Source organism: Pithys albifrons, chromosome 12, assembly GCF_047495875.1.
Source record: "Pithys albifrons albifrons isolate INPA30051 chromosome 12, PitAlb_v1, whole genome shotgun sequence".
Classification (NCBI taxonomy): domain Eukaryota; kingdom Metazoa; phylum Chordata; class Aves; order Passeriformes; family Thamnophilidae; genus Pithys; species Pithys albifrons.
The window spans coordinates 8,433,306-8,454,851 of record NC_092469.1 but is presented as its reverse complement, the minus strand read 5'-3'; the positions used below and the strand labels follow the sequence as shown (position 1 = coordinate 8,454,851).

General features: G+C 42.6%; 1 protein-coding gene across 4 annotated transcripts; it reads left to right on the top strand.

The window, feature by feature from the left end:
* The first annotated feature begins 1,727 nt into the window (after positions 1–1,727).
* N4BP1 (NEDD4 binding protein 1) lies at positions 1,728–20,938 on the top strand. Of its 4 annotated transcripts, none has more exons than XM_071567280.1 (7): positions 1,728–2,128; positions 4,590–6,346; positions 14,435–14,565; positions 14,945–15,041; positions 16,679–16,786; positions 18,319–18,426; positions 20,428–20,938. In XM_071567280.1, the coding sequence occupies exons 1-7, from the start codon at positions 1,889–1,891 to the stop codon at positions 20,744–20,746; spliced, it is 2,760 nt and encodes a 919-aa protein (XP_071423381.1). In that variant the 5' UTR covers positions 1,728–1,888; the 3' UTR covers positions 20,747–20,938. The 4 variants fall into 4 exon arrangements, with proteins under 4 accessions (XP_071423381.1, XP_071423384.1, XP_071423383.1 ...); XM_071567283.1 differs by having other exon boundaries at positions 18,585–20,521; XM_071567281.1 differs by having other exon boundaries at positions 1,769–1,807.
* The last annotated feature ends 608 nt before the right edge of the window (positions 20,939–21,546 follow it).

Genomic DNA, 21,546 nt, shown 5'->3' with positions numbered 1-21,546 from the left:
AGCAAAATGCAAGAGTCTAAACAACAAAAATAGAAAAAAATCTTCAGGAAGGTACTCCATGGAAGCACCTTTCCCGAGTGTGAGACCTGAGCTGTGCAGAAAGGGTGTTTGTGTGTAAATGCAGTGTGTGCACAGCTGCAGATTCTTGCATTTTACCATGCCACAGACAATTATGTTTGATTCAAAGATGTAACACTTCAAATTCAGATAGGAAAATATATATAGCAAACCCTGGATGTAAACATTTAGTGTGATTTTCTGGTGTGCCAAGAGCTGCAAACTCTCATTTAGTTAAAAAGTTTCAATCAGGGACAAAAGTGCCTTTATAAAATGGTATTATTTTTGTATTAATCCTTTCCTGGTGTAACGTGAAGGTAGATTAAAAGAAAATATATACATTTAAATGTGGAATGATAAAATATTTGTCCTCCTTTCAGAGTCTGTATAATGGACAGCTACTAACATGTACCTTCACAGAGCACCCCTGTGGGGATCAGAAGTGAGGGCGCTGTGACTGCCCAGCCTCGGGAGGGGCGTGTGGATATCCAAGGAGGGGGTGTGGATATCCAAAGAAGTGGGTGTGGATATCCAAGGAGGGGGTGTGTGGATATCCAAAGAAGTGGGTGTGGATATCCAAGGAGGGGGTGTGTGGATATCCAAAGAAGTGGGTGTGGATATCCAAAGGAGGGGGCGTGTGGATATCCAAGGAGGGGCGTGTGGATATCCAAAGGAGGGGGCGTGTGGATATCCAAGGAGGGGGAGTGGATATCCAAAGGAGGGGGTGTGAGGATATCCAAAGAAGGGGGGGTGTGGATACCCAAAGGAGAGGGGGTGTGATATCCAAAGTGCGGGGTGTGGATATCCACAGGAGGGGGAGTGGATACCCAAAGGAGGGGGTGTGGATATCCAAAGGCGGGTGTGGATGTCCAAAGAAGTGGGTGTGGATATCCAAAGGCGGGTGTGGATATCCAAAGAAGGGGGTGTGGATATCAAAGGAGGGTACCGGGAGCATGGATCCGGCCCCGCCCGCGGGGGCACAAACTGAAGCACAGGAAGCTCCACCTGAACGTGAGGAAAAACATCTACACTGTGCACTGACCGCGCACCGGACTGCGCAGAGACGCGAATCTCCCGCACTGGAGACATTCCAGAGCCATCTGGCCGCATCCCTGCGCCAGGTGCTCTGGGATGGCCGTGCTCGGGCAGGGAGGCTGGGCCGGGGGACTCGCTGTGGGCTGGGCCGGGCTGGGCTGAGCTGGGCTAAGCCGGAATCCTGTGGGAATGGCGGCGTGGCCGCCCCTGCGGGGGCGTGCCCATCGCTGCGGGGGCGTGCCCATCGCTGTGGGGACGTGCCCATCGCTGCGGGGGCGTGCCCATCGCTGCGGGGGCGTGCCCATCGCTGCGGGGGCGTGCCCATCGCTGTGGGGGCGTGGCCATCCATGTGGGGGCGTGCCCATCCATGTGGGGGCGTGGTCATCCATGTGGGGACGTGCCCATCGCTGTGGGGGCGTGCCCATCGCTGCTGGGACGTGCCCATCGCTGTGGGGGCGTGGCCATCCATGTGGGGGCGTGGCCATCCATGTGGGGGCGTGGTCATCCCTGTGGGGGCGTGGTCATCCTTTAAGGGCGTGGCCATCCTGGAGGGGTGTGGTGGTCCCAATTAGGGGCGGTCATCCCGGCCAGGGGCGGGGCCATGCCCAGCTGTGGGCGGGGCGCTGCCACCGCCCTCTCCAAAGATGGCGGCTCTGGCGCGGGGATCCTGGCGCGGCCCCGGCGCGGGGCGATGACGCAGCTGCCGGAGCGAAGGGTGCGGTGATTCCCGGTGTCGTCGTTGCCGCTCCCGGTGTTGCCGTTCCAGCGCGATGGGATCCCGGCCGGCCCCTCGCTGATGGCGGCGCGCCGAGCACCGCGCGGCCCCGCGCCCGCGCCCAGGGTGGACGAGTTCACGGTCCCCGCCGAAAAGAACCGGCTCCTGGAGCGCAACCGGGGCCGCATCCAGGGCTTGTTCGCGGTGCGGATGGCGGTGCTGGGCGCGCAGGGGGAGTGGCAGCCCGCGGGGCCGCCGCCTGCCGCCGCCCGCATCTGGGTGCAGCTGTCGGGGGCCGGCCGGGCTGTGAGCAGCGCCAAGGTACGGGCAGTGCGGGCCGGGCCGCGGGCACAGCGGAGGGACACGGAGCGCCCCGGGAGGCAGCAGCGCGGCCCCGGGGCGGCCGTGCCCGGTGCCCGGGGCGGCCCCGGGGCGGCCGTGCCCGGTGCCCGGGGCGGCCCCGGGGCGGCCGTGCCCGGTGCCCGGTGCGGCCGTGCCCGGTGCGGCCGTGCCCGGTGCGGCCGTGCCCGGGGCGGCCGTGCCCGGGGCGGCCCCGGGGCGGCCGTGCCCGGTGCCCGGGGCGGCCGTGCCCGGGGCGGCCCCGGGGCGGCCGTGCCCGGTGCCGGCGCGTCCCGGCCCTGCTGGCACAGGGGATGGGGCCGAGCGGCCCCGCCGCGGTGCGGAGCTCGGGGTGAGGCGCTGCTGCTGTCAGGGCACTCCGCGGGGTGTGTTCGAAAGCGACATTAGAACGTTTCGCTTTTCCTCCCAAAGTCAAGAAACTCCTGGCAGCTGTTGAGGCGTTGCCGTGCTGTGCCTCGCAGCCCTCGCTCACGCTGCGGCGCTCAGTGGCTCCCTGCCAGGCTCTCGCTCACAGCAGCCGGTGTCTCTCCGAGGTGAAGCTGTCGGGGCCGCCCCGCGCCCCCGGTCCCCGCTGGAGCGTTTCTCTCGGCCGGACACCGGGGGCGGTGAGCGCTGCGTGTCCCAGCCCGGGACAGCGGCTGCTCCGAGGTGTCCTCCCTCACACGCGTTAAATGCCGTGCACGCCGAGCCTTTGGGGGGAGTTTCTCAGCGGTAATGCTGAAATCAGCCCTACTCATAGTGAACCTGGCGAGTGGGGCTGTTTGAGTCATGTGATGAGAATTTGGTATGAGCACTGGGTAGGCTGAAGGCATCTTTCAGACCCAAAATCTCGGATTGTGGGCGTTTGCCCGTCTATTTAAATGCATTGGGAAGTTACAGGTGTCCTGAGTGTGTATTTTGTGACTTGGCAGTCTGCTTCCAAAACCTTGATCCCTTAACTGTGCAATGCATAAGACTCGTAAGAAAAATACTATAAATGTTGAGGGAGCTGAATTATTTGACTCTGAAGTTTACTCTAAACCAATTTGCTTGGTCTCAAACTCCAGAAAGTTACAGGTAGCTGTTCTTCTCCAGGCATCTGCAGTACAGCTTCCTATTTTTTTCAGGAAACTAAAGCATGAAATAAATAGCACAAGACTTCAGTTGTCTAATTGCTGCTTTTCCTAACAACATTCAAAATGTTTCCTACTCCTAATGCTGAAAGGACATCAGAAATTCGACTTCACTTGCATGTAGAGCAGTTTTCAGACACTGTAGCATTTAGTGACTGGAAAGTAGTCGGCTGCACATCTTTTTTGTTTCCCTTTAAAAGATTTGGTGATAACAATTTGTGCTTTAATTCATCCGTCACATGCAATGTATTCATTCTTCAGTGCTACTTAGTGGAAAAAAAAGAAGTTCCCAGATTTTGAGTCTCCCTTTTACCACTGATACTGTTACCCTGTTGCTCTGCAGTCAGCTGATGACTAAGGCATGGGAGGTAATGCTGTGGGTTTGCTGCAGAAATAGTTGTGTCAACGTGCCTCCATACCTGTGTGATGATGTAACTGAAGCTCGAGGAAGTGGTGTTATGTTATTCATTACCTTCCACTGGCTTTCAGTTCTATTTAAAAGGAGTTTAGCTTTTGAGAGTAAAGATAGATGATAAAATGTGGTGTACTTGGGAGTCTGCAAGTACAGTGACTCAGCTGAGAAACTGGTTTTGCTACATTGTAGAATTTTAAGCACAGTTTGGGAACAATAACACTACCTGAAATAATAAATAGTGCACTGTATTGACAGAGTTCTGAACTCTGGACACATTTAAAACAAGATAGTATAGCAAATTTACCTGCAGTAACTTATAGGTGGCAGAAATAGCAGTGGGGTTTTTAAAATTTTGTTTTTATCTGTGTAAAACTTGAACTTCAGGAACACAGAACTATCTGAAGCCTCGAGTTTTCTCAGTTGCTTGTCATTAACAGAAATATAGGAGAGCTACTGCTGGAATAAGCCTTAGGAAATGTTCTTTAGAAACTGGTTTCAGAAGTTCAGGTTTATGGACTAGGTAGAGTTCTCTAGTGGAAGGCATTTGCTCATGAAGCATATGTTCTCCTTGATGAGAGAATGGGGATGGGAAAATAAGTGTCTTTTGACTCATCTTTTAAACTATTTGAGCTATAACTACTCTGTTACTATTAGTAAATTTATTTACAAACAATAGGATATAAAAGAAAGGTTTCTATGATATCTACTTAAAATCATTTCAGTTAACTGTGTTTTATTTCTATTACCTGATGTACTGGCAGTATTTACTTTCTCACATTTCTGATGCTAATTTTGCTTTATTTTCTAATGTACTTGTCCATTACTGACCTAATAAAAACTAACAGAATAGATTAGCTTTTCACAGCTATTCATTCTGCTCTCTTTCTCCTTTTAGGAGTATATCAAGGGACTGTGTGAACCTGAACTAGAAGAAAAGGAGCACTACCCAAAGGACATGCACTGCATCTTTGTTGGTGCACAGAGCCTGTTTCTCAACAGTCTTATTCAGGATACCTGTGCTGATGTGACAGTGCTGGAAATGGGATTGCTCGTTATTAAGGGGAGTGCAGAAGGTGTTGTTATGGCTCAAAGTCATGTTCAGCAGTTTGTGAAGCTTTTTGAGAATAATGAAAGCTTATTAAGTGACAAGGAATCAGAGGTTAAAAAGCAATTCAGGCAACTTGTGGAAGCACATGCAGATAAGTATATAATGGATTTACTGATTTTGCCTAGTGCACTAAAAAGAGAACTCCTGACTCTCACCCAGCCTGACTTCTGTGAAGTGAAGAGTGATATCATAGATCTTACAGGTTCTGGAAACCCAACAGAGCCTGTACAGAACAATGCTGCCAAAGCAGTGGCTGCAAACAGGGATGAAAGGACAGGGCATGAGGAAGCAAGGAACAACGCTGGAACACCTGTAAGTGAGCTTACAAAGAGAATGGACACCGTATTTTCTGATCCTCCTGAAACAAGTTTTGTTCCCATAAATGAGCCTCTGTTAGAGGCAGTGACACTTAAAGAAAGGCAGTCATGTAAGAGAAGATCTTCTGATGAGGAGGAAAGGCTCCCTAAAAAGCCATTCTCTTTGGAAAATGATCAGCAAGTGAAATCTTCACACAATAATCATTCAGACAGTGATGCAGTTATTCCTCTGATTTCGGATAACTGCAATGAATCAGATGATCCTGCTTATTGCCTTAAGGAAGGGGATGATATCAGTGAGGAAATGGAATATAAGATTCTTGTGAACTTTTTCAGAACAATGGGGTATTCCCAAAATATTGTAGAAAAAGTAATTGGTATTCTGGGACAATCTGTGGAACCATTAATATTGCTGGAAGAAATTGAAAAGGAAAATTTAAAGTTTCAAAAAGAATGCGAACAGTCATCTCAAAAGCTTAGAGCTGTCACTCATCCTTTAGGGAATAATGCAAATAATTCACGAAAGTTAGAAATCAAGGATATTTCTAGGAAAAGTCTGCTTAAATCCAGTCATACTTCACAGGAGACAAAAAATGAATATCCCAAAGTAAGAGGTGCACCAGAAACACAAGTTAATGCAGAAGATAAAATGCATACATTGGTATGCAAACCTGCTTCCCCTTCCAGCAAAAATTCAACTATATGCTGTAAAGAGAGAGACATTTACTGCCCTGGTAAGAATCTTAGTTCAAGGCCAAGCCATACAGAAAGTGATGGCAGTGTAACTTTGAGCACTTCACGGGCTGGGGCTCCAAAGGATGTTGACTTTATAGCCAGAGGGAGCACAGATGTGCAGCACGTTTCAACTCAGACTGCAGCTCAGCAGAAGTCTGCAGGGCCCTTGGCTGTACAGAACAGCCATCCTGTCTCTGAGGACAGACTGGGACACTGCAGCTCTGCTCAAGCAAGGCCTCTCTGCCAACGCCCTTCCCAAACCTCAAACTGTGTAAATTCAGTCCCAGACCACCTATCCTCTTCACAAATACATCCTTCAGATCGTGACAGAGACACACTGGGGCCACACAGGCATCATCCTGATCCTTCAGTTACTGGAGTGCAGAGGTTTTTGGACTCTCTGAAGAAGCCATACAGACTGGAGTTGAAAAATGAACCTGGGAAACCGTATTTAAAGCATATCATTATTGATGGAAGCAATGTTGCGATTTCGTGAGTATTGTTACTTTCAGTTATGTCCTTGTTAACAGCTGAGTGACCTTTCAAATGCAGTGGGGGCTGAGAGGCTGCAGCAGCATGTGGCAAGTTTTTGCTGGCTGGGTTTTGGTGAGCAACAGTCCCTGTACACTGCAAGGTTTCTCAGCTACTGGTAATGGCTGCATTGGGTAAGTTTTGGTAAAGCTTCATAATGGAAAATGAAATGAGGTTGACAGTAGCAATCTGCATTTCCAACACAGCAATGTTGTTTAGTCACAGCAGTCATTTTATGACTGCCTTGTTTGGAGTTATTATTCTCTGTGCATAGAAGGAAATCCAGAAGTTTTTAGCAGCTGAACTATGTGGCACTTCAGTACACAAATCCAGCTAGAACAGTGTGCCTGTGGGATATTCTATGGCAAAACAATTCTTTCAGAATCTTTTGGTTTAAAAAAACTGCATAGTCTGCAGTTGAACAAATGCAGTAAGTGGTTAAAGTAGAATAAGTAACTCTTGACGTTGACTTAAAAATTGGTTGGTAGTTGTAGTACTCTGGAAAATACTTTATATAAAGCCTTTTATCTCTCCTGGTCTGGTAGAAATTTGGGGATTTGCAAAAATGGGATATTTGCATTTATAAAAAATAGTCTGAAAACTGTAACAGAATAGGCAGGGCATGCAAGCTGAAACTAGATATACTTTAGAGGTAGATGAGATCTTTTTGAATGGTAAGATGTGTCCAGATGAAAAGTGAATTAATTCCTTACTAATCAGTGGTCACATTTGAAGCCTGAATAGTGCCATTTCAGAGTAACCTGCTATAAGTTATCAGTGTTCAGCTTGGGGTAACAGAGGTAATCTCAGGGCTTCATTGCAAGCAAAGTTATGTGTGAAGCTAAATTTGCTTTGCATGCACATAGCAAAGGGGTTAAATTATTGTCAACTTAAGTGTTTTGGGGTTTTATTTGCTCTAATGTCTTGTAATTTTAAAGTGGAGACTCTCATCTAGGAGTAATATTTTCCCTTTAAGATCGTTGCACCTTCATGCTTGGGTGCTGCTGTTTGGTTGCATGCCCACATTTACAGAAAGTATTGCACTGCCCTCCATGACCCTGCAGAGCAGGCACCACGTGTGTGTGTGCACACCCCTCATCTCCTGTTCCCCATACCTGAAAGAAGGTATGCAAACAATCCAGACTGTTACAGGGTTGCTGGGGAGTTTTAGCAGATTGGCTGACAGGGCACCATGCAAACAAACCATATGAAAAGGACACAGTTAATGAAAAGATCAAGGAATTCCTTTCATTCACTCTGATGAAGGGGTTTTCCACTGTTGCAAATATTTTCCAAGTACATATTTGAATGTTTCTGTTGTAGACAATTTTGGAGGGCATTGGAGTTACAATTTTTTTGCTTGTTTGTTACAACTAACTGGAATGGAAAAAATCAACTAGAATGTATCTGTCTCTCTAAAATTTTGTGCTTCACTTAGTTCATTTTAACATTTGTCTCATCAAAACTATCCTTAAATTGGTTGCTGTTCTCTAGTCAGGAACAGACTTAGATTTGTTCTTTTTATGCTGAGCAATTTTGGCAAGCAGGTTTTGTGTTTGTTCTGGGGCTTTTTTGCAGTTTTGGAATATGAGCAATGACAAATGCAGTGTTTCCTTCTAATAAGGAAGTGGAAGTTTTTTAGAATAAACTGACTGTTCTGCTCCATTTGTCACTGTAACAATAAGTAAGAGTAAACTTACTATGAGATCTTGCTTTTTCAGATTTTGGGATGGTTTTTGTGTATTCAGAGTTCCTCTGCTGAACATGCATAAACCCATCCAGGCACAGAAATCAGTTTTCATTCTGCAAACATGCTGCCAGAACCAGACTGGAGTACTTGGAGCAAAACATCAGTAATTCTGAGAAAGTTCCCCAGGCAAAGTGGAAGAAGATTAGGCCACTTAAGTGATCCTTAAACACTTAAACTATTTTAACATATGGATTTTAATCTTGGATATTGGAAATAGCAAAGGGTCACATACTGGCTATATCATCTTGTTTGTAGTTACGACTAATTCTTTAATAGGATCTTTTCTGAGAATAGACCAGAGTACTCCCAGTGCTTTCATGAATTCTGTAGGATGCTCTTAGACTGAGAAAAATGTATCAAACTGGTTAAGATACATAATGTCATCTGCTCCAGCTATTAGATGGAGGATTTCCAAAAGAATGGGCTTAAATGCTGTTTAGGAAAAGTAAACTTTTCAAGGAAAAAACTATGTACCATAAGAAAATAATGTCAAAGTCTGTCTTAAAATTAATGTTTTGGACAACTGACAGCTGAAAGTGTTGCCCAGAAGTTGCATAAACACAGATGTGCATGTGCACACCGTTGTGTTAATGGGGGAAAGAAGCTGAGTGGATGCTTCCAGGATAGGTAAAGATGTCCTTAGATACTGTTCCTATGTGTTATGAAGGATCTGCTCTAACTCCTAAACATCTCACCAAAATTAATGGAATAGCAAAACTGCCTCAATTGTTAGGCATAATAAATGCTTTTAACTCTCATTTCTTTGTAATATATATAAATTTCCCTCCAGAACAAAAATAATGCATTCTGTGGTTTCTGTGAAGTGCTGGTAGAAATGTTCATGTAATTTTAGCAGACTAGGGATTCAATCTCAACTTCTTCCCTGCATGTGCAGTGCTAACCTGATGGTTTCTATTTTGATATACCTTGATATTTGCTGATTAGTTCCATAAACTACCAGATGATACCATGAAATTCCTAGATGTATTCAGAAATATTTCTGCTGCTCTTTTAAAACATATATAAAAATATCACTTTACTTGTTTTCGTGACAGGCCCCTTATGTATTTGTATGTGTTCCTGCTAGATCACTATTTTTCCCTATTTAGAACAAAACATACATTTTTAAAAATTATGAGCTTCAAATGCACTTTAAGTACCAAGGATCTATTAACAGAGAAATGGTTGCAGTTAGTCCAGGAAGTCTCTGTAATGCAGACAAGACACTGAAAGTAAATCTAAGTAACTTCTGTTTATGAGAAGGAATGTTGGAAGATTTCTTCATGTGTAACCTCTTACCAAGCAATCATGAATTGAAGAAGGTGCTGGTCATCCTTATGAGTGGGTTTCACTGGGTTCAGAGCCCAGAATTTGTCCCTCATGACCTGCAGCAGTAAAACTTCTCTGATCAGTCACTGGAGAATTGAGATTGTCTGTCATTTTATAATCTTGCTAAATGTAAAGGGAGTGCCTGACATGATCCATAACTCTTGACGCTTTAATTCAAGTATTTTGCTACAGTAAGTAGTTTTAAGCAAACATTCCCTCCTTGTTCAGATGAACAGCAGGCACTCAGCAATAGGACAAGGGGGCACGGGCTCAAGCTCTGCCAGGGGAAATTTAAGTTGGAGATCAGAAAAAAGTTCTTTCCAGAGAGAGTGCTCAGGCATTGGAATGGGCTGCCCAGAGAGGGGGTGGATTCCCCATCCCTGGAGATTTTCAACTGAGATTGGCCGTGGCACTGAGTGCCATGATCTGGTAAAGGGACTGGAGTTGGACCAAGGGTTGTACTTGATGATCTCAGAGGTCTTTTCCAACCCAATTGATTTTATGATTCTATAATTAAAATATGGTGAATAAACATCTGCTTATCTCTGGCTGTGAGACTACTGATGGCAATGGTCTCCTAATTTTTTTTCAATTGAGTAAAAAAATCTGAGTATGCATCCCAATACATGTGTATTTACCAACTATAGATGTGCCTTACTGGAGGTCTCGTATTTCCTTCATGCATCAGGTGGGTTGCCTTGCACACCAGCTGGGTACATACACTCCATGCCAGAGCAGGCCCATAGCTGGATGCTGTTGACATACAGTCCCCCCCCTAAAAGGTTATGTAACACCTGCTGCCCACCAGATGAAACCTGCTTATGAAATGGAAAGGACAGAGCTGCCTCAAAATAGCAGAGCATTGAGATATTTAAATAATCAATGCATGAGAGCCTGTTGGTTTTATTATGTAGGTATTCTGCAGCTTCTTTCTGGTTAAATAAAGCCTCATTGTTTTCTTGCATCTTAGAAAGTGAAGAATTGTTTGCAATTTTGCTTTGAGTTTTTTCAGTTTTACTGTTCAGTACCTTGAGGTTATGGACAACTGGTTTCCATGCCTGTGCTGGTTTGGGGTTCTTTTGACCTCTGAGTGTTGTGGGGTTTGTTTGGTTGGGGTTTTTAATGGGGCTGGGTATTAATGCATTACCCACATGCTTAGACTGTTTCTTCACAGACTATTCTGAGCTGGAAGGGACCCACAAGGGTCATCGAATCCAAATCTTAAGTCAGTGGCCCACACAGGGGATTGAACCCATGACCTCAGCATTATTACAACCAAGTTTTAACCAACTGAGCTGATCTCACTAATGCTGTATGGATTTCTGAGTCATGTCTTAAGTCTGGAAAACTTCAGGAAGCTGTAGAACTTTGCCTTTTGACATGTGCAGGACACTGCTATGTTGTTAGCTGTACTTTCAATGTGCTTGTGGAATGAAAGAGAGCCCAGAGTTTACCTGAGCTGCTAACAAATATTTTTAAAATTTGCCTCTTTTCATATGCTAAAAACAGGCCTTTGAGGGCAGATGGAAATATCCAGATAGTTGAGTAATTTTAAATTAAATTTTATTAAAACGTGGAAGAAACTCAGAATGAAGACTAATTGGAAGGAGTTGTATCTTGCTAGAATTGCTTGTAAATGACATGTACTTGTGGTGGATCCCCTGCCCTGCTCCTCCTCCTCCTTGGGCGTCTGCAGTCCCAAAAGCTCCTGATAAGCCTTGGCCAAACCTAGTGAAGTGTCCTGTGACCTTATCAGCTGGGCCATGAGGCACTCCCTGGTCCTTCCAGGAGCTCTTGCATGGTAGAGGTGGAACAATCAGGAACATCAGCTGCTCAGCCAAGGTGGGAAACAAGGATAAGCAATTATCCTTGGAAGCCTTGATAAACCATTTACCTGCATCGGACATGAGTGGGTGGACACTGTTGTTACTGCACTTTGGGAGGAAAGCCCAGTAGTTACCATGACCCAGAGCTGGGTTATGGCCAGGGTGGAAACTCACTGATGGCCAAAGTCAGTCCATCCTGTGGCCCTATGAACAGTGGTCCTGAGTGAGGCCCCTTGGGCTCTCCCTGTGCATGGGACACCACCCAGAGCTCCCAAATCCTCAGGGCTGTGATACTCAAAGGGCTGACTCTGACAAGGAGGCGCCCACACACCTCTCCACACTTCTGGAGGTGCAGCCCTGGCCTCTTGGGAAGCACAAAGGGGTGTGGTGTGAGCATTTCACTGAACCTGATGGGATTTGTGATAGTCCCTTTAAGCACAGAGAAATAGGAGCACACACTGCTTTTACCTGTGAGTGTGTGAATTGATTATGGTACGAATGTTACCATCTCAAACCTCTAGTTAAGTGACTGTAGTGAGCCCTGTGGAATTGCTTTGTAAATGCTTTGTACCATGCTTTCTCAATGGTAAAGTGCTGCTAAACCCTTTTGCACCCTTATCTTGGCATCCATATCTTTGTACCCCTGTCTTTCTGCCCTCACTCCCTTTTGCATTCCCAGCTTTGGTGTAAATCATTCCAAATTGCTTTTAATTCGATCTTCCTTTGTGTGCTTTAATCTGTGGAGTAAGTAACAAACTTACTTTTCACAAGTTCACAAGTGTCCACCAAACTCATAAAGTCATGTTTTCACAAATTCATGTTAAGCCCTGCTTTTCCCAGTACCTTGGATGGAGTTTCTCTAAGCAGCCAAACCACTGGTCTGCAGCAGTACTTTAGTTACAAAACCACAGTGAAAACATTACATGTCCCAGAGGGCAACTTGCTGTTTGCTGCTTGTGATGATCTCTTGTTTAGCCTTTGTAGGGTCTTCATAGGTTTTAAAAGAATTGGGGCAGCCAAAACTATCATTTATAGTGGCAGCTGGGGAGCAGATTCTGTCTGTGAGAGGGATGTTCTTCAAAAGGCCACCTTGCTGTGGTTACTTGCTGTCCCTTCAGATGTTTATCTAGCTCAAATAAAGTATTTCATATTTCTGCTTGTTTAGCAGCAACATATTTATTAATACTATATCTTACCTCAATTCTCCCTGTTTTTTGATAACTTTATATTACTTTTACTTGCTTTTTTTTAAGTTGTCACAGAGTGGGACTCTGTGACCATTCAGAACAAATGAAGAGCTGCTTTTCTAAGCCTCTTAACATTTCAGCCCCAGTACACTGCGTAGTTCAGACAGCTTAAAGCTTTAAAAGAGGACAGTGGAGAAGCAGAGAAGGCATAAATTTTGGCATGAGTGTCAAGACCTCTGCATTTCTTGAAGTCTAGTTGAGAACCTTTAATTCATCGAAATATTTTACAGTGTTTTCCAGTTTGTTCAATAGGATACCCAACTTAGAGTAGGGGGGTGATGTTTGTTTTTAACCTTATAACCTGGAAGGTTTACAAGGCATAACTCTTCTATGACAGTTACATTCCTTTATTTGACTACTCTTGACACCAAGAATGCTTAACTTTATTAGGGCAAGTGTGGTGTAATATTGTTTTCCCCCTCTGGAAACTCTGTTAGTAAGTCAGATTTTTTTCCTTTTATGTTTCAAATGTAGCTTACTTATTTTTCTGCCTTTCTACATAAAGAACTCCTCTCCAAATTCAGAGAACCTTAATAGGATTAAATTAATTTTAAAAAGAATTTACAAAGTTGGAAAAGGATAAATGAATGTTATTAAAGACTGAGTTTCACTGTAAAATATTTCCATGAAAATCTTTTAAAGACCATTCTGTTGTGAAGATTTCTTGGAAGGTTAAGCTGGGCTTTAAAGATAAGATTCCATTCAGACTCGCAGGGCTTACCATTGGGTTTATGATATGCAATTGCAACTAACTGAGAGACTGGTTTAAAATACAAATACCACTTGCACCAAGAACTTGCCAGTGACTTCACATTAACTCAAAACATAGACTGGGCACTATTTTGCTTTGTCTGCTCATGCTACCAGTGCTCAGTCAGTGTGTCTTTTCTAGCAAAGCATATCTCTATTTTGTCTAAGTGCAGGGAAAAGTTTCTGAATGAAAACTGGATTTATATAAAGTGTCGGTAGGTGTGTTTTGAAGGAATTTAGTCTAAAGATATTTTTATTCTATCTTCTGTGCTTTATTTTAAAATTCTTTTCCCATTATTCCACAGAACCTCAGTCCCCAGTCTGGTTATAGTTAATTGCTAAAGGAGGCTTTTGTGCTGTGTATTAAATAGGCACATAGGATCATGGAGAATTCCAGCTGGAAAGGACTTGCAAGGTTATCAACTCAAACCTTTGTATCCCTCATATTGGGCAGTTATTCCATATTATATAATGGAATATGTGGTATATATTCCATATTTCTGGAAAGTCACTTAAGTGACTTGCAAAAACAGATTTATAATGACCACTGTAGATTTTTAAACAGAGGAAAAAGATTACCACAAAAATTGTTTTGAAAACCTTTCTTCAAAGAAATTTTAGTATTTTGCTTCAAAACAATAGCTTGGGCTGTTGAAGTGAAGGGAGAGGAGGCCTTAATACCTTGAATTATCAGAGAACTTTGCAGATGTAATCCTTGGTCTCATCATTTGAACCAAAGGTGTTCTGTTTTGTAGTAGGACTGTATTTGAAATTACCACAATAGTGGATTCTTATATAAAATAATATATGTAATAATATATATGCACATACTCAGGTATCAGAAACTATGACTCTTGGCCTCTTTTTTTAAAGTTACTTTTTAGTTGTTTTTTTCTCTTTTCCCCCAATACTGCTGTGCCCAAGAAACTGAAAGACGGAGCTATAAAGTTGCAAAGCGATGTTATCAATTCTCTTGCTGAGGATCTCTTTCCATTTGTAGGATTCCTCATCCATAACTTCCTTTTCTCTTGATGAGGCTTTATGTGTAATTTCCAGCTTCACTTTGCAAGGCTTTGTTCATTGTCTTTGCATTCATAGTAGTAAAACCCGAGTGAATTGAATCTCCCTTCTCTTTCTCTCATCCCAGTCATGGTCTAAGGAAGTTCTTCTCCTGTCGAGGAATTGCAATTGCTGTTGACTACTTCTGGAAACGTGGCCACAGAAATATAACAGTGTTTGTGCCACAGTGGAGAACCAGACGTGACCCTTTTGTTACAGGTGAGGGAAATGTCCTAATGTTTTCTTAAGCAGATTGTGACTATTTCTTGCAATACTTCAGTGGAGAATGAATGGAGAAGGAGCAGTCCATAACCCATTAAGCACAAGCAGTCTGGCTGCTCAGCAGGACTAATTGGCTTTCCGTATGAGTGGAGACACTGAAATGCTGTTTAGGCAAACTGGTGTGTCATAAGTGAAAAAGGCCTTTTTAGTTTGGTTTTTGTTTGCTCCTTAATTTCTAGTTTTGACTTCTTTTTCCCCATTTTTATATATTAGCAGTTCTTCAGTTACCAGCGTCAATTCCGTAGGTTCATTGTACAAAAATAGCCCATCTCTGCTAATTATATCTCAGACTAATTGTCAAATCATGTTTTAACAGAGCAGGATTTCTTAACACAGCTCGAGGATGTTGGAATATTGTCTTTAACCCCTGCAAGGATGGTTTTAGGAGCAAGAATTGCTTCTCATGATGACAGGTACAGAATTTACACAGTTTTAAAGTCTTTTTAAGCATCTGACTAATGGTTCTGTTGGCAAGTTCTGCAACCTCTCTAGACAGACGTGTTCATCCAATTAGACAGAACTATGGAAACCACTTAAGACTCAGCTCTGCATCTGTTGCATTATTTTATTGTTGCAAGAAACACTCCTGTGTATTCAGAAAGTCATGGAAAATGGCAAATTTTCATTGCAATTAAAAAAACAAAGTCCATTTCAAATGTCATCACTTGTATTGAGGAAGCAATTAATCTTTCAGTAATGCTTTCATGCTTTCCTGTTCATCAGTCTGTCCCTAAATTGCCTTTTGTGTTTGGGGCATAAATCAGCTACTGCTTAGGTAAAATTTAGCTCCATTTTTCTCTTGATGCATCAAGACATTGCTGTGTATTGGGAGCAGTGTATTTGTAGCAGTAAATTCCAAGTTAATTTGAGCACCAAACATGAACTTCAAAACATGGGGATCATCTTTCAGTGAGCAAGACAACAGTAAAGCTTTAGGAGTTTGTGATGTGGGAGTTTCCCAGAGCTTCCTATTGCCAGATTTTCCCAGTCTTGAGACACAGTTAAAAGCTCGTGCTGCTTGAGTTATTTGAGGGGACTTTTTTCCACAACCAGTTTTCCTAATTCTCTATGGATACACAGCTTGGAGCTTTGAAATTGTGTTTTGCAGATCACTACAGTGTGCTGGATTTTTGGTTTCTTCCTTTCTACCAGTAACCATTCATACTTTATTTTTCTGACTACAAAATTGTCAAGTTCTTGTGACCCAGGCATCTCTATTTTTGTTAGATTGCACAATCCAGTACCTGATTTCAAAACTTTGATATGGAAAAGTTATATAGAGTGTGCTTAATTTATCTTCCATGTTAAGATACAGCTACTGGGTTTTATTAACTGTTAATATTGTAACAAAAAAAAAGTGCCAGGCAGTCAAGTTGGAGTTGTTTGCACACTAAGCTTTTATATACACCCAGCCCTTCACAGAAAATGCTGTTGGTGCAGTATTTAGTTGGAATTACTGGGAAAATAAGTGTTGTGGTAACATATGGGCACTTTTGTTAAAAGTGTCACTTTCCTTCCCATCTTGTTGCTAAAATAGTTTCAAATGGCAAAAAACTTGTTTTCAGAGAGGTTGAAATGAAAGCAAGCCTGGGGGTTGTTTAATAAATCAGTAGTTACATTTTATCATAATTGTTATTAACACGTATAATAGTGGCTTGCAGAACATAGACATTAATGCTTAGCAAAAAAGTATGTGGAAATGAGTTTGTGTTGGAATGTGTAATAAATTCTGTACTGCTCCATAAAGCAAGCCATTCACCTCTACAAATATTTAGATCATGGGGTTTGGGGCATTTTAGTTGTATGTGAGTTGTTTTGGTTCTTTTTATGGGGAATTAAAACTCCCAGAAAGACTCTGCTACACTAAATAACTGCAAGCTACTCAAAACATTGTTAAAGGTGGATCAAAACAGTCATTTCCTGGTAATCAAAGTGCTTGTTTTCATGCAAATATATTATCTTTGGATGATGAAATGTTTAGGTTTTTAGATCTTTGGAGCGTTTTCAGCAAAACAAACTATCTTAATGATCATTGAAATGATTTTTACAGGTTTTTATTACACCTTGCTGACAGAACTGGAGGTGTTATTGTGACTAACGATAACTTCAGAGAATTTGTGACAGAGTCATTTGCCTGGAGAGAAATTATTCAAAAAAGGTAATTATAGAATTTCTTTGACATCTTAAAAGGCTTTCTGTCCTTGCAGTTGTAGTAGGTACTCTACCTTGGGGTTTTTTTTATTTTTAATTAATCTGTTACACAATTTTGCTAGATCCCGAGAAGGGTCTGTGTGCCACTGTGTTGATTCATGGCCTTGTAATCATGTGTTGAGTAGTCCAATGTCCCTATTATTCATCTATTTTCTGATATATGTCTGTTAATTGCTCACATAACTGGAAGGTTGTTTAACAGCTCAGCTTATCACTTTCAGTGGTGGAGCCTGTTAGAGCACACACTTTGCAGTCCACTTTCACAGCCTTTCTTGTTTAAAACTTCATTTTTTTCAGTGAGATGATAGCTGATAAGCACAGTGTCACTTCTGAGGTTTCAGAATCAATCACTCTTTATTCAAGTACCTCAGATTGGCACAGCTAAGCAAAACGAGCACTTGCAGCATATCCATGTGGCCATTTCCCTGCAAATGTTGAGTGTGCTTTGGGTTTAGATGAGTTCACTTACCTATCAAATATCCCTGCTTCAGGTTGTGGTGTCTGTTTCTTCAGTGCAACTTGTTTCTTTCTTTTTTTTTTCTTTCTTAGTTTGTTGGGTTTGGGTGTTTGGGTTTTTTTCCCTTTCAGTTAAATCAGGTCACTTTACTGTTAAGGTATAATCATGTTACTAAAATTTCCCCCTAATCTCTCAGTCTCCCTGATACTTTCTGAGGGTACCTCTGCTACGGTGACTGGGGTCTGTATAGGTCTAATGAAATAAGTAATTCAAAACTGCCCTGGGTTCTCGCAGTTTAGCTGGGAGAATGTGGAGTCGATACTGCTAATCATGTAGGTATTTGCACTGTTTATTGAGTGAATTCTCCCCAAGTCAGGTTCTGTTCTACAGAACTGTAGCAAGAATATTTGGCACATCTTCTGGAGTCTGTGGTTTTCTAAGAGCTTGTGTTAACATCTGCTATTAGTTTTACTTCTGGGGAAATTCCCCTGCATCAGATTCTCTTCTTTCAGGCTGAGTTTAGTTGAACTGTTTTTTCAGTACAGATTTCCCCTTGTCCATAAGTGATTCCAGAAAAAAAATCCTTGTGTCTTAACTGTAAACAGTTAATTCTATGTTTGCTGGTTTTGTGGCTTTCTGCATTTTAGCTACGTGTTGATGATCTTTACAAGGAAGGGAAGTTGAAACAATCAGAAAATGTGCTGTAATCATCTAGAAAATTCCACCCTGGTCTTGTTGCAAAAATTGCATCGTAAAACAGTTGCCGTGAGGGAAAAAAACCCACCAAAACAAAACAAAAAGCTGTCTCTGTGTTGTGCAGTGTAAGGGGAAGAGTTCTCAGCTCCCGTTGGATTGGCAGTGAATGCTGGTTGTAGCTCAAATGGGTTTACTAATTAATCTTGTGATTCCTGATGTGGTGGCATAAAGCGCCTCTTCCAAGGCAGTTTGTCCCAGGCTACAAAGGTGAAGGACAAGGATGTGCTACCTTGTTATTTAACACTATTGGTGGAACTCTCTTGCAGGTTGCTCCAGTACACCTTTGCTGGTGACATATTTATGGTTCCCGACGATCCTTTGGGAAGAAATGGACCCAGATTAGACGAATTCCTTCAAAGTGAAGGCTGTTCTAGGTATAAGCATTGCTTTCACTTTTGTTTCAGACAGTTCCAATTTCACATTTGGAATAAACTTTACGTGGTTCACTCAGACACTGTAGAAGCACAGTAAAATTAAGCATGAACATTGTAGGATATAGTAGCTTAACAAAAAACATGTTCTTCCTGCTCAGAAACTGCTGGTGACATTTGTGACTAATCAAGAGGTCGATCAGAAAAGTAAGACAAGAACTTCCTTTGAGATTTGTTGGTGGTGGTTTTCATGCAAAGGTGTGTTAACAGCACTCTGAGGTGCCAGTCATTTGGGTATGTGGTAGTCAGGCATCCTGTTAATGACACCGATATTATCTCAAACACCTTGGTTGGTCACTTACAGTGGGACAAGGTGCTATAAACACTTTACACTCTTTTTTTTTGTCATGGAAGTGACAGTTCACCTCGGGTTGAGGGTACAGGACTGCTGTTAAAACAACCTCTGAGGGTCCTGAGGCATTGCTGATAAATGCATTTTATTTAAGTAATAATTATGAATATTAATGAAAGTATATTGTTCCTTTAAGATTAACATACTTGTAAAATGTGCATATATTCAAACTATGAATTTTTTTTGCATTAACTACCAAGACTTGAAGATTACTTTGCTCTTTTGCACAAGAAAATAATCTGCTCTTCTTTCACCAGCTTACAAATGATAAGTGGTAATAATCTGAGGAGTATGGAGAGAGCTTTTAAAAACATGTGAGGTCATAAAAAATTGGCAATAGAAAAGGTAAGCTATACTTAAGGATTAATATAAAGAGCAAGCAAGAATCTCATCGACTGGAAACATTTGAGGAAAGTGAAACATGGATATACCAGTAGGTCACAATCTGATTTGAAAATGTGTGTTGACATTAAAAAAGCAAGTGCAGTTCTAGAACTCCAGTAGGAAATGCTAAGAAAGTATTCAAGCTCTATTACAAAACTCTTATGTTATTTGGAACACTGTTTTACCTACCTGTGTCTGAGAAAATCAAAATGAAACTAGAGTGTGTTGTGAGAGGTGAGTGTGATGATTGTAGGAATGGAGAGAGACTCCTTTGAGAAGACTGCAGAAGAGCTTGAGTTCTTATTTGGGAACTTGCAACTGGAACTAGGCTTTGGGGTTTGTTTGGTTTCAGTTGGGGGTTTGTTTGGGGGCGTGCCAGGTGAGGCAGAAAAGCTGCCAGTGTAAAGAGTTAATTTTGTGCCTTCCCTGAGACTTTTCTAAATGAGTTAAATGATGCAGAAAGCATAAAGGGCACCAGGAATAAAATCCGAAACTAGAAGGATCTGAGCAAATAGAGAACCTTTCCACGTGAGCAGTAGGTGGTGTCATAACCCAAATGCCTTTAAAATACAGCGCTGTCATTTAGATACTGTTTCCTTGGTGGTAGGAAACTAGACTACAACATGAGTTCCAGTTCACATTTCTGTTACCAGTTGTGGCATCTGAAGTAGACTGGGCTTTAAATTTTGTACTGCTGGCAGTTTATGGAGTAGCAATAACTTTTCAAAGTCTGAAATAAAAGGTCAATAATGAAGGAAGAGTATTCAAATGCTGACATTGCTAAAATACTTCATTGCTCCCTTGAAGATATCATACAAGAGAAAAGAGGCCTTGGTCTAAATATGAGCTGAGCACAGCTCACAGTCAAGAGCAAAAATAGATGCGGAATAGTCTTGTGGGGCACTTGGAAACCCCTTTGGTCTGTCAGTATTTCCACATGTTCTGACTCTGTGTACATGTGTCTTTTTATCTGCACCTGTATTCTGTCAAATAAAGTACTCAGCATATTGAGGTGATACCGATGTTGTTAGTTGTGCCAGATTCAGATTGAGAACTGTTAAACTTACTGTTTTGTCTGACTTTGAAAGAATGCTTGTCCCTTGGTTCCATCAGTGAAGTGTGTCACATACATTGCTCTTGTACAGAGACAGCTACAGCTACGATCTGCTTTAGCTTAATCTAATTGAAATTTGTATTTTGTTTCACAGAGATTTTCGGTCAGCACAACAGACTTTTCAGAGCAGTGGACAAGGTTTTCCTGAGACACCTTTCTTCACCCCCAGAGCCTCCAGCAGCAGTCGACAGCCCGAAGGCAGAGCACATGATGATCACTCATCACCGTGGCTTCCCATGGAAGAAAAGCAGGCTTATCCACCACAGAGATCTGTCTCAGAAACTGTACAGCTGAGAGAAGCCCTGATAAAAATCTTTCCTGATTACGATCAGAGACAGAAGATTGATCAAATTCTAGCAGCTCATCCATTCATGAGGGATCTTAATGCACTGTCTGCCATGGTGCTTGACTGAACATTGTACAGAGCTTTTATGTCACAACTCATCTGACTAACAAATATCAACGTGAAGAAGCATTTTGCTCTGTTATGTTACTTTGTGAATATTCAAAAGTTAATTTTATTTGTATAAACAAAGATATTTTTGTGTATGTTCTCTTGCTAATAGTTGCAAGGTTTTAGTAAATTAAAAACTGCTACTACTACAGATTTGTAGTAATATTTTCTATGAAAAAACCCAAAACTTCTCTTTCATTTGAATTGCTTATTGAAGCAGTAGCAGTACTCCTTTAAAGCCCCTTTCCAGGAGGGAGGAATGTGGCGAGCCCCGGGTGGGGCGGCGCGCCGGGTGCGCTGCTCAGCGCTGCCACCAGGTGGCGGCAGCGGGCCCGGCACTGCCCGGGAATGGCGCTGGGAGCGCTCGGGATGCTGGAAGGAAGGACTGAAGGCAAGGCAGGAGCAGGAAGGGTGTTATGGGCAAAACTGCGTTACATGAATCACTTAGGGACACTGAGAAGCCTTTTGATACCTCGAGCAACTAAGAAACTTTGTATATGAGTAAATCTTGGTGCCTGCAGAGCGAAATCCAAGAAAATCCATTTGTATGCTCATTCAGGCTGGGAAATGCTACGCTGAGGAGTTAGAAGAGAAAGCATAAATTCACAGCTCTCACCAGCAGAGGTTATTTTGAATGCTTTAAAAGAGCTGTTGTACCTACCTTGGCTTTTGAGTTGGAAATTCTCTTAACCATCAGTGCTCTTTCAGAATAGTTTTAATATCCTTAACAATTGCACTGATACCTGTTTGTCCTTGCCC

Excerpts from the sequence above, each read along its gene's own strand:
- N4BP1 (XM_071567280.1), top strand. The coding sequence starts at position 1,889 with ATGGCGGCGCGCCGAGCACCGCGCGGCCCCGCGCCCGCGCCCAGGGTG. Across the intron at positions 2,129-4,589 it reads GGGCTGTGAGCAGCGCCAAG|GAGTATATCAAGGGACTGTG; the intron begins GTACGGGCAGTG and ends TTCTCCTTTTAG. Across the intron at positions 14,566-14,944 it reads ACGTGACCCTTTTGTTACAG|AGCAGGATTTCTTAACACAG; the intron begins GTGAGGGAAATG and ends ATGTTTTAACAG.